The 12,736-nt window shown below is 38.0% G+C and overlaps 1 protein-coding gene and 1 long non-coding RNA gene across 5 annotated transcripts in view; one reads left to right on the top strand and one right to left on the bottom strand.

Moving 5' to 3' along the window:
• Positions 1–12,736, bottom strand: part of afap1 (actin filament associated protein 1) — a 103,261-nt gene that overhangs the window by 10,537 nt on the left and 79,988 nt on the right. For all 3 annotated transcript variants that reach the window (XM_032583207.1, XM_032583205.1, XM_032583206.1), the window contains 3 exons: positions 981–1,192; positions 743–888; positions 538–652 (listed from right to left, as the gene is read on the bottom strand). In XM_032583207.1, coding sequence (XP_032439098.1) covers positions 538–652; positions 743–888; positions 981–1,192 — 473 coding nt within the window. The remainder of the gene's footprint in view (positions 1–537; positions 653–742; positions 889–980; positions 1,193–12,736) is intronic.
• On the top strand, positions 10,117–12,150 carry LOC116732793 (uncharacterized). 2 transcript variants are annotated; one of them, XR_004341881.1, is made up of 3 exons: positions 10,117–10,989; positions 11,068–11,379; positions 11,709–12,150. It is a non-coding gene; the product is annotated as an uncharacterized LOC116732793 (long non-coding RNA). The 2 variants fall into 2 exon arrangements; XR_004341880.1 differs by having other exon boundaries at positions 10,117–11,379.

Here is a 12,736-nt window from a genome sequence, read left to right as displayed (position 1 = left end):
AAAGAAAATATTTTTTTCTTCTATATTTAGATTTTGGAATGGGTTTAATGAGGAAGAAATATCACAAAATTCCTTGCAAATGTTTCTAAAGTAGAAATTGATGTCTCTGATCGCCAAAAAAGTCACAAAAACAATTGCGAAATCCTGGAGGATCAGTGTTCTCCAGCAAACCTTTGAGTCCTTCAAAGAAAAGCTACGTTAACATTCATTTAATTACCAAATAGGTGCTTATTAATTAAATAACTTCACATGGAAATTGGTAGCACTGGATTTTATTTAAGAGTTTTAGGGTAAACAGGGTGTGACCACTAATATCCATCCCATTTCTTTTATTTTTTATTAATTTAAAATGTTGAAAACAACAAATCGTCAAGGCAATTCCATTGACTTTACAGTTATATATTTGTGTTTTGGCTCATAAAAACTCCAGTAAAACACAATGAAGTTTGTTGTTGCAAAGGGAGAAGAAAACTTGAATGTTCAAGATTATGAGAAATTTTATAAAACACCGCAATAAAAGTGCCCAGGTGTGCTTACCATTCCATTTATAGGCACATCATCATAGTGTAGAGCCATACCAGAAGGACAGGCATAACCATTGACGTGGCTATCAAGGTATGGATTGGGAGAGATGGCACGTTTACTAGTGAAACTGAAGAGATAGAAGCATAAAGTTATATAGCTGCTCATGAAGAGGGAGACAACAAACCTAAAAAGAGCAAGCAAATGCTGTTTTGCTCACCAAAAGGACTGCTTGGCTAGTTGAATGACATTGGCGGTGGTCTCCACATCAATGTAGTCATAGTGCAGGGTGGCTGGGTCAGTGGTAGAGCCAGTCTCGGCCAATAACACCCCCAACCAACGCCCCATCACCTCAGAGGAGGAGGCCTCAAGAAAAACCAGAGAACACAGTAATAAAACATGAGTGCAATGCATCTCTTCTTTACTAAGTGTCTTCCAGAGTCCTATCAGTAGTTCACCTCCAGCACCGCCACCTCCTGGCCATTACGAAGGAGGCGGAAAGCGAAAGGGTGTTTGTGGTCGAGGCCGGGGTTGACCTCGCAGCCTCGAAGGGGCAGTGAGGCGATGTGGCTCTTCAGGTCGTCACGGTCTTTGTGGAGGAGTAGCTGGTTGTCTTTCAGGCGGCACCAGCGCTCACGCCAACGGTTATTGGACAGCACGTTCAGATAGCCTGTCAGTCAAAACATAGGCAGTCCATAACAGATTTCTTTTTTTGCTTCTCATGTGTCCTGTCTTGACATTGTAGACAGCTCTACAAAAAGATATCCCAAAAAGGAATCCCAATTGACTTCACTAAATCAAGATGTTAGCTCCAAAATAGACACGCCACATTGGTGTAACACACGTATCAAACTCCAATACTCTAGTGCCGGTGTTCTGACTATCTGTGCTACCCATCAATCCATCCTACCTTGTGGTAATACGCATACTGCTTACTCACCAGATGTCTTATCGATACATCCTACCCGTGGAAGTTTCGTTTTGACTGTTTTATTTTGTCAAAGATTAAGGTAAGCTTTATTTAATTTATTTTATATCTGGCTTTCATTAAGCTGCTGTATTACTTCATGTTTTAAGTTTACCTGACAGGCAGCCTGTAAACATATTTATAAATGACTTTAGTTTGCCATCTGAATTGTTGCTACTGTACTGTAAACAAAAAAGTCATTGCTTGGTGTTAACGTTAATCACGACAAAATACGTTGTTTTTGTGAGCTTTTTTGCCCCTATACTTTAAAATATTTTATTTTAATAATACTTCTTTTAACAAACCATGCTAAGAGCATGTCGGTAGCGATATTTTGTGGGACTGAAGCTGTGTATGTTTAGTGTAATATTAGTGTATATTAAGCGTAGCACAGAATTTTAAGCACAGAACCTGCACAGTTCGGAGGACACATTTTGACTGTTCTGCATTTGATAAAGACTGCTTGTAACAAGGCGGCCTTTTGAGCCTGGATTTTACAGTGAGGATGAAAAGTTGAGACAGAGTCAGGTGGAAACAGTAGTGGTTTATTCTTCACACAGCATCAACAATCATTTCACAGGTGAAACTGCAGTCTTAAATAGTCCCAGCTGTGACAGACCAAACCACCTTTAATTCACAGGGGAATCTCAATTCACCAATATCCACCTAATTAAATAAAATACCTTTTACTAAATACAAACATTTCCACTTACCTTTTATAAATATTTTATGTTTTATCATTACACCATAATGAAATAGCACAAAACCCATAAACAATTCCCTCCACCCCCACTTTTCAATGGCCTCTCCCGAAAACTATATATGGTGTCTGAACCCCCGGGGCAGTATTTGTCCAAACACCCTGGAGAGGACACAGAAAGGACAGGTGAGTCACTTCATATTAGCACTCCACACTTAACAGATTATGCACAAACATTTGCTCAGTTTTACCCACCAGTAGCTCACTGCTCTGAGTAACAATTATCCTCCCTTGACACGCAACCAACCTCACTTCTCAATGAGGAGCAGCTGTGCAGAGCCCAGAACAAAAGGCTACATGCTAATCTAAATAAATACACCCAATAAATACAATTAAACTTCTTGTGTGCAAATTGTTATTTATGTGCAAATCTATGCTAAAAGTGCAGTGCCAAATAAAGTGCTTGTTAATAAAGTGCAAAAAGTGCTTTTAAAGTGCTATACAGTGACTTAAGCAAAAATAGTCCCAGTAATGAAGATCAATTCATTACACTGCTATATAATGTATTAATGGACAATAAAGATTTTGTGGTGATCTGTATTTGTAGATGTCTGTGCTTAATTTAATTTCAATAAAAACTTGTTTCCCCTGTCTGACAGTTTTATTCTTACAAACTACTTACAAGCACCTCTGTATTTTAAATATTTTTAAAAGGTAGACTCTTCTGATGCAGGGTGTTTAATGCACCGATATAAGCTACCCACATACTGTATTTATCAGGTATTTTAACCTCCTGTTATGTTCCGGGTCAAATTGACCCGTTTTAAAATTTACAAATTAAAAAAAAAAAATAGAAGCATTTTTTTTGCATGAAACATTTTCTATTTGTCTTAATAGGTGCACTCTAGACATAAGTTGAAAATTTATTCATTTTACACATTTGTACCAAACCCTAGGTCTACTTTTTACATCGATACTGTTCGGGTCAATTTGACCCGGCAGTCAGGTTAAAGTGCAAAAAAAGATTTTAAAATGTCCAATTCTATATGTTTCCTTGCAGTTATGAACCATATTTCACCACACACACACTCACACACACACACACGCAACCACACACACACAAGCCCACTTTCTCACTATTCTCTTTACTTCACTAGGAAACTGCGAGAAAGCAGGTGTTCACACAACCTTTGACGGGAATCTTTTCTGTTCCTGTGGACAAACTCCACCCACTCTGAGTGACACTCAGCAGAAGTGGAGAAAAACATAAATACTCTCTGCATGACTCATTTATCTTGATTTTAATCAGCGGGTCAATTTGACCCAGAACAGTATGTGTGTCTCAAGTTCAATTATAAAGATCACCCTTTGGTAAAAAAAAAAAAAGTATAATATAAAATAATTTACCAAAGGTCAACTTCAAGGAAATTATTGTTTTTTTGTGTCTAGGTTTTTTTCAGTGGACATTAAAAATCTAAATTCCATTTTTTATGTCCAAATGAGTAAATGAGCAGGTTGTCGTCATTGATCCTTAATTTCTGAGAAATAATAAAACATCATTGCACAAATATTGATTGAAATGGTTAGTATTGGAGTTAATAATCAGATACAAAAATGTTTTGGAGGAATTTTTTGGTTTCTGACACTATTGCATGATTAAACACTCCCTGGGTCAAATTGACCCACGAACATTTTTGCTGTACCCTAGAAACGAACATAACAGGAGGGTTAAATAATTTAGTGCATCACCATGCTCTAAGAGGTAGGATGTTCTGATTAGGGAATTTAGCAGATGTGCCATCTACCAATGTGAAACGGGTAGAATATCCTGAACATCGACATCCTATACTGATGTGGCTTAAATTTAAACAGAAGTAGGTCCACTACATGAACCTACTCACTACATGAGTATTAGTAGCCTATATATTCATTGCATATAGGCTACTAAGGTTTGGTATGGGTCAGGTTGGTTTGGATTGTGTTTTATGCCTTCAAATATGAAATCAGCATTTAACACAGCGTTTGCTCAGGTTATCTTTGTTCAGTAAAACGTGTCAAAATAATCAAACATAAAAGAACTGTAAGAATTTGAATACTTTTTTCACATCGTAAATAACTGAATTCATACCTGTCAAGTCTCCCATGTTGACCAGTAAACTACAATACTTCACCTCTCTTTCCCAACGTGCTCCCGTATTAGTATTTTTCTGTAAATTTCCTGTATTATAACATAATTATGTCACCCAGTTCTGACAGTAGCACCATTATTTTCAAATCCCAAACTTGGCAAGTAGTTTCCAAAATAACTTGTATCATACTGGCTACTAAAAATTTAAATTGTAACATAATCTAAAACATAGAACACATTCTACAGCACCTATTTGCTAAAGTGATACCAGCTGTGTAAATAAACATTTAAAAGTGAACCATTAATAGGATTAGTAGGATGACCGTGGCTCTGTAGGGCGACTATGGCTCTTTGGTAGAGTAGTCGACTTGCAATCGGAAGGCTGTAGGTTCGATTCCAGCTTCCTCCTGCCACATGTCGATGTGCCTCTGGGCAAAGCACCACTTAACCAAATTGCCTACCTCTGCTTTGATTTATACACCTATCCGATCGGTGCGCTTTGAGTGGTCAAAATGACTGGAAAAGTCCACGTACCATGTACTCAGCACCCCTGAATAGGGTTGTCACCAGTCCCGTAAAATACGGAGTCATCTCATATTTGGCCGTTAAACGTCGCGTTCCGTATTTAACAGATACATAACTGCCCGATAGACATGCCTATCACACTCATATGCAGTGTTGTATAAAGTACTGAAATCTCAGAGTCAAGTAAAAGTATAAGTACCTCTCCAAAATACGACTTTGGTAAAAGTCCAAGTCACTGACTGAAATGTTACTTGAGTTAAAGTCTTAAAGTATCTGAAACTTCTTGTACTTAAGTATGGAAATTACTGTAAAAATGGATGTACTCAAGTAATGTAATGAAAAGTACAAGTAAAAAGTAAAACAAGGCAAATGCAGTTTGAATGACTTTTTTTATATTTTGGTAAACTTGTCAAATACACTTAAAATAATGTACACAACCAAGTGCAGGCAAAATTAAACCTGCTAATAAATTGTTCCAGTTTTAAAGAGTAGCACGTTAAAGGTTTGTGGTTTTGAACTTGCATGCCTTTCCTATATTCGTTAAATTTAGTCTAAATTGCTATCGCTATGGCTTCTGTCCCCCCTTGAACAGAGGAGTCTAGGTAGCCTGCTACAGTCAACATTAGGCCTAAGCTAAATACACCACGTGTGGAACTGAAACAATGCCAAACAAAGTTCATTTATACAGGTAATGTTATGCTCAAGATTTCTCAATAGTGCCTAGCGACCAAGCTATAGTTACTGAAACAGGAGGATTATAACCATTTCATAAGAAGTTACCTCGATGTGTTTCTTCAAGTTGGACGGGGAGTTTTTGTAAGATAGAATTTCCACACCTTCGGGCAGGAATAACATACACTTCATGCGGTACGACGAATCTTTAACACCCACGAAAGAGTATATTGTGTTTAAATAAGGCCATGGGCTCTCATCACCAGCTGGTGGTTCCCCTGGAACCGTGTTCGACGTAGTTGCAGTCGTTGTGGTCTCCGTCTCCTCCTCCATGTGGCTGCTGCTGATTGCGAGACTTGCTTTGTGTTTAATGGGAGAAGCGAAACAGGTGTATCCTATTGGTGGTGATGAACAAGCCCAGGCAAGCAGGCTACCGACTTTGTTGCAGTCTATCAGTAGGTGGGGTCAAAACACTTGCGTTTCTCTCTCTCGCTTTTTTGTAACGAGTAACTAAACCACACATTGAAAATGTATCGGAGTAAAAGTATGCGATTAAGTTCGGAAATATAGTGAAGTAAAAGTGAAAGTCATCAAAAATTTTCATACTCGAGGAAAGTATGAAGTACTCCAAAATATACTTATGTAAAGTAGTGAAGTATTTTTACTTCGTTACTATACAACACTGCTCATATGCACTACATGGACCTACTCACTACATGAGTATCATGTAACAATAATGACCATGTGGAAGTCTTTGAGTCTTGATTTATTCTCAATGTCTTCCAACCAAAACTAAAAAATAGAATGAAATACAACCGTTGGTGTTTTCTCCTCTCACCTTCTCCCCTTCACAATAAAAATATACATTCGGGTGTGAAATATATACATTGTACAGGCACCCCCCTGAACACACAGAATGTCACAAACACAAAAACACATAACATGTGAAACAACATCACAAGTACATAAAAGAAAACACACAAAAGACAAACTAAACAGCAGCAACAAACAAAACAATTGAAATACCTAACAGTAATGAGTAGGGAGTTTAATAAGTCGGCCACCACGGCTCCTTTCACAGGAACAGGGGTTGAAATTGAAAGAGACTCTCCAGATCGACTACTACCTAACTAATCAGGAATATGGTCAGGCAGGCTTGAGCACTTATAATAGCATGGCTCAGCTCTCTGCTGCTTCCAGTGTCTCTTTTGAAGATTCTGGTGGCTATCAGGTCCCAGTTCAGCATGCAATTCATGAGCCCTGAGTGTTAGCATTGAAGCAACTCCATCACAGAAGACATAGGCAAGCCATACAGCGCCACCCTGTATTTTTCAAGTGAATGTTTACATGTTAGTTGAATATCCTCTTTTTCAGATGGTTGGCAACTTAGCTTATTAAACTCACTCAACATATGAGCTACAAATGTTGGGAGTGGTTCATCAACTGACTGAATTCATTCGTTGTCAGTGGGCAGAAAGACTGTTCTGAAAACCATGAGCTAATGTGTGAACTAAGAGCTTTAAACCACTTACTAGGCTCTTTTGTTAGAAAATGGGGCAACTCATTCAGAATCTGGACATCGGTTAAATTCAGAGTGGACTTGTATCAGCACACAGCCTGCAACCAGTTCTCTGCCTGCACTTCACCATCCCCAGAAAATACCGGTGGTTCCAGCTTGGCGTGATGTAGTGCAGCAGCAATCACTTTTGTGGTGTTGGTTAGCTCTGCTGAATGAGTCTGTCAAGATTTGCGATTAGATGAGGTGAGGCAGAAGCAGCGGACCCAGGTGTAGAGAATGAAATTATGATTTTAATGGAGATTGCAGAAAATACAAAGTCCAATATCCAGGCAGGACAGCAAGAGCGGAAGGCTAGCAACTCGGGCCTGGTAGCAACTGGAACAAAATGAATGACTGACGGCAGACTAGACTTGACAGCTTGCCAAGACAGATACGACACAACGTAAGACCAGACAAGGACCCAACAAGGAACACAGGTGGGTTTAAATATACAGGGAGACAATCAGGGGAAACAAGAGACAGGTGTCACTAATCAAGTGGTAGACAGGACAACACAGAGACGCCACACAAACACAGAAACCAAAATAAACACACAGAAAAACTCAAATCACTACAGAGTCTGTAGGAAAGAGCTATGCAGGTCCCTCTGAGTTCCAGGATAAGGGCATGTGTCACTGGAATGTCTCACACTGATATTCACAGAAGGCACATATGGTGTTGAGATGGCCACAGCAGGTGCAGGAGACTATTGTGCAGAAGGTCCACCAGACTCACAGGAATTAACCCTGTCTAGATGATTCAGCATTTTCTGCTCCAGAGACAATGTGTTTTGAGCTGCTTGGCATCATCTTTTAATTCTTGTACCTGCTGACGGAGGTCTGGAGCTCTTTGATGTGGCGGTACAGATTGAAGAGAGTCAATATCCATGTCAGAGTCAAAAATAGAAAAACCTGGTTCAAATGCCATTTTCTTTCTGTAATCTTTATGGTAGAGTCCAAAGAAATGCAATATTCACAGCAGAAAAACTCAGGACTGAACAAAAACGTTTGTTTAATGTTCTGTTCGTTTTGCTTTTATTTTTATATCAGCACTGGCAGAAGGGCTCGTAGGCGAGTGAATGTCCAAATATAAAATATGAAATCTTCTTGAACAGAGAACCAAACAAGCGCACAGGGGTGTATTGCTCTCCGCTGCCACTACTGTGGTATTTGCGCAGCACAGTCTGTCCGTAAACAGCATTGAAGATTCAGCTCGTTGCCATGAAAACGAGCCGCCGTTTGTGTCTGGGCTAGCCTGGTTCGTTGCCACGAGGTATGGCGGACATTCACTATACTGCAAAGTACCTCCTCAATGTTTCAATCGTCAGCTGATAGAAGATACTGCATGTTGAGGTCCAAGATAAAATGTTCGGGCACCATTTGTAACGCTTGGGTTGTATTCAAGGGAGAAGAGGAGGGGGGAGACTCAACAGGATGGTCAAAAACTCACAACCATACTGGTACTGGGAATTCCACAGTGTTTGTCCTTTAACACAGTCCTCCCGGACCCACTCTGCCAGGCAAAATAAAAGCAAGCACCTCAAGTGTCGTGTCAAAGTTAAAAACTGTAGGTTTTCATGTGCCACAGAAAACTGTGAAGAAGTTGTAGATAAATTCATGGTACTTTGCACTGAAGGTGAAATGAGCTTCGAAAGTTCATCGAAAGCGGCCATGGATGGTCTTGTGTGCCATGGATGGTCAGGGATGATCGAGTGATCACTGATAGTGAAGTGTCTTTGGTGCTGCTCTTGTTTTCACCAACATGCAGGAGGAAGGGCTGTCCTGGTTCCACACCAATGAGGAAGGCTTTAATACTGGCTCTCATCTTTGACAAAATGCTAAGAAGACGAATAATAAAAAATATTAACTATATATAGCAAATAGCAAACTAAGCTAATGAGAAAGTGCTTCTACACAATAAGTAGGATCATTAGAATAACCACATACCTGCACATATCTGACAACATGATCTACAGTTTGACATAAGATGTTTTGGATTCTTCTTGTGGCCTATGGACGTAGGAAGAAGAACATGAACCAACAGAAGAATGCCTGTTTATCCCAGCATGGAGGAAAAACAGGTAAAATAGCAGACACATTAGGATAATAAATACATATTTTAAAGAGAAGTGTGAGCAAAGCTAACCAGACCCACCTGTGTGTGTCACTATCATATTCATTCAAAACACTCTGTCCACATGGTTTTGCCTGGAGAGCGTTTTTCACCACCTACAAGATAAAGCATTAAAAAAAATCAGAAATAATTACCATGAACACAACTCAGACATTAAGTATCACATAATCATTAGGTATTCTAGAAATTAGAAGGCTTACAGAAACATTCTGGACAGCATTAAAAGTTCTTTCTGAAGAAATGTGATGTGTGGAAATGATCACAACAGGCTTCAGTCACCAACATGACATACTAATGAAGATAAAAAAGGCAACCAATATGTTATAATTTATTGTATGTATAGATTCAGAAAGATTTTGGCTTAGCTTTGATCGACTAGATCAACCCACCGGTCCAGCACAGCCACTCTCATTATTCCATCTAAAGCCAAAAACTTCAAGAAAACAACTCCGCAGCTTAATAATGTTAACTCAAATGGCCTTCAGATTTTTCTTACAGTTTTAATGTTCGGTTAACCACCCAACACCTTGTGCTACACCTGCTGGGCTAGCTTTAGCTGCTAACAAAAATATTAAACCAAGGGTGCTGAAGTCCACTCCTCGATAGCTACCGTCCTGCAACTTTTAGATTCATCCTTACTTCTACAGACAGGTCTTGTGCGAAATTCTGTTCCCCTGTGAAAATCTGTTCCCCTGTGTGGGAGCGCTCATTGCAGCCAGAGAGGCGGATCTGACCATTTTCACGGCGCTTCTGATCGATTTCTCGGTAAAAACAACTCAGTTAATCATGTCAAGCTTGTAACATTTAGTTTAATCAGCAGCTGTTGTTTACAAAATTGTAAAAATAATTAAATAAACGAGGTCTTTTTATGCTGTTTTGTGTTATTTTAAACGCCAAGAGAATCGGTCTTTTTCCAACTTTTGTCACTTCCGCCTGACAGAAATAAAAGTCAGTCACCAAAACACAGTTTTCCAACACGTAGTGTGTATTTATAATTTTTCATTGCTGATGTAAGAGGATGGAAGCTGGCTGAAAGCATGGCACAAAAATTAAGACTTCCTGAAGACACGAGAGTGTAAACTTTCTGGTAAATCCCATTCTAATGTAAAATATGACAGATTACTGTATTAAGGAAATTTCTAGTATACTACAGGCTATCACACATAACAATTTTTGAGAATTTGGCAACAGTTGCTCTTTGTTCCCAAACGTTATGGGGGGAGGAGAGTAGAGAATGGATATTTCAGCTGCCTGAAATAATCTGTTCCTCCTCCATAACATGGGAACAAATTAATTCACCAACAAGTCTTTATCTGTGTTTATTCCTCTTATCATCAACAACAAATCATGTAAGTTTGAAAACATTTGATCATTATTTGCCAGAGTTATAAGGGGGAAACATATATTTTAGCCACCTGAAATAATCCGTTCCCCCTCCAAAACACAGGAACAAATTAATTTACAAGTCTTTAAGTGTGTTTACTCCTTTCATCATCAATAATAAATCCTGTAAGTTTGGTAGCATTTGCTCTTTATTTGACAAAGTTATGAGGGGGGAACCATTCTGGGGATCAACAATCAACACCACCACAGACGTTAGTGGTAATAAATGTTTTTAAACTCTAAAAACAATCTATATCATACTTATCGCATAGACAAAAACCACATGAAAACTGTGGAATGCTCACTTTCTAGGTGATCTACCCACAAGAGAAAAAGTCTTTGTTCTTGAATCCACTGGGGGAATCAAAACAAGACATCCAGAAATGTTTGCAAATCACAAAGTATGGTTAAAAATTTAAGTTTAACTCAAGTATGAAAATCAAATAAAGTTGTTCTTATTAATATATCTATATTTACAGGGCATTTATGAGGAAGAAGGGGTGCAATCTCTCATGTTGGACATGTGACACAGTCAAGCATCCAAAACAACAAGATAGTACATCATGTGGTGTATTTTCACTGAAGGTGCATACATATTGTCACACAGTGTATGATTTTAGGATTTTGATATATATTTTGAGACATGTACAGTGAATTACTTTCTTTGTTACTTAAATTTAAAGCCATTAAATGAAGCTGTTCATTTCAGTTTGCAGAAAAAATCTTATCAAAAGAGGTTGTGGATTTTCCTGTTTCCAGAGACTACAGCATGAGACTTATCCTTAACAGTGGTGAGGATAACATTAATATTCTTATTTTGAGTCTTTATGACAATTGTTATCATGATTATTATTATTTGTATGTTTGGCTAAAACATCTGTACTTAGCCAAACTTAATACATTAACATGGACTCTGAAAACATTTATTTAAGGAAATTGTTTGTCTACAAATTAATAAGTACAATCATTTTATTTTCTATATTTTTTTTCCATAAATGACTGTGTTGGTGCTTAGCACATCCTGTGTAACAGTTTCATACACACCCACATATATACGGTCACGATTGTACATGTATAATTGCGTGTGTGTGTGTGTGTGTTTTTATACTTTTGTTAACAGAGGACCTAAAAGACTTGTGTCACTTCTGTGGAGAGATGGAAAGTGACACGGATGTGAACTGGGTAGGAAAGTTTTTAGAATTATTCAAAGACTTAGTGTTAGTAAACTAAATGAAGAGGACACATTTTATCTAATCTTATCTTGTGTAAACAATGGTTTATGATTCTCCAGCAGTTGGAATATAAGGGAATCTAAAATGATTGATTGTATATTGTAATTGTAAAGACATATTTTTCTAAAAAAAACTGATATTTTTGGTTTCTTTCCTAGATCCAGTGTGACATGTGTCTGAGGTGGTTCCATCATGCATGTGTGGGAAGCCCACCAACTGGAAAAACTTATCACTGCTTTGCGTGTTTGCCTTAGTTGCCTTAGTTTGCTGTGGTGTGCTTGTTTATGTATGTTGTTTAATGGTTAATAAATTACATTTTGAAAACTGTTTGATATTTATACTTACAAGACTTTGATATAAGGCAGCTATGGAAAAAAAGTTTAAATCCCAGGGCCCCTTATCTTTGAGAAATGAAGAGCAAATGTTTCCAAAGCACAGTTAAACACTTTCTTGTAAATTAATTTGTTCCTGTGTTTTGGAGGGGGAACGGATTATTTCAGGTGGCTAAAATATATGGTTCCCCCCTCATAACTTTGTCAAATAAAGAGCAAATGTTACCAAACTTACATGATTTATTATTGATGATTAGGCCTGTCACGATAGCAAATTTTGCTGAACGATTAATTGTCTCAAAAAATATTGCGATAAACAATAATATTGTTTGAAGACCTTTTTACACTGAAAATGACGTAATAATCCATGCGATTTCTTGCCAAAGTTAGATACACTTTATTTTCAAAAGAACACTTAACACTTGAGCTGATAAACAAAATAAACAAAACAACCAAAAACAAAAATAAAATGGATTCTCAGTCTCCATTAACAAAAAATGTACTGGAAAAACAACTAAACAACATAAAGCCAAAGTGGTAATAAATACTACATTCAACCAAAAGAGTGCAGATTATGAAGTCTG

The sequence above is a fragment of the Xiphophorus hellerii genome, chromosome 14 (genome assembly GCF_003331165.1).
Source record: "Xiphophorus hellerii strain 12219 chromosome 14, Xiphophorus_hellerii-4.1, whole genome shotgun sequence".
NCBI classification, from domain to species: domain Eukaryota; kingdom Metazoa; phylum Chordata; class Actinopteri; order Cyprinodontiformes; family Poeciliidae; genus Xiphophorus; species Xiphophorus hellerii.
The sequence above is the reverse complement of the archived record's forward strand: the minus strand, read 5'-3'. Positions and strand labels throughout refer to the sequence as shown.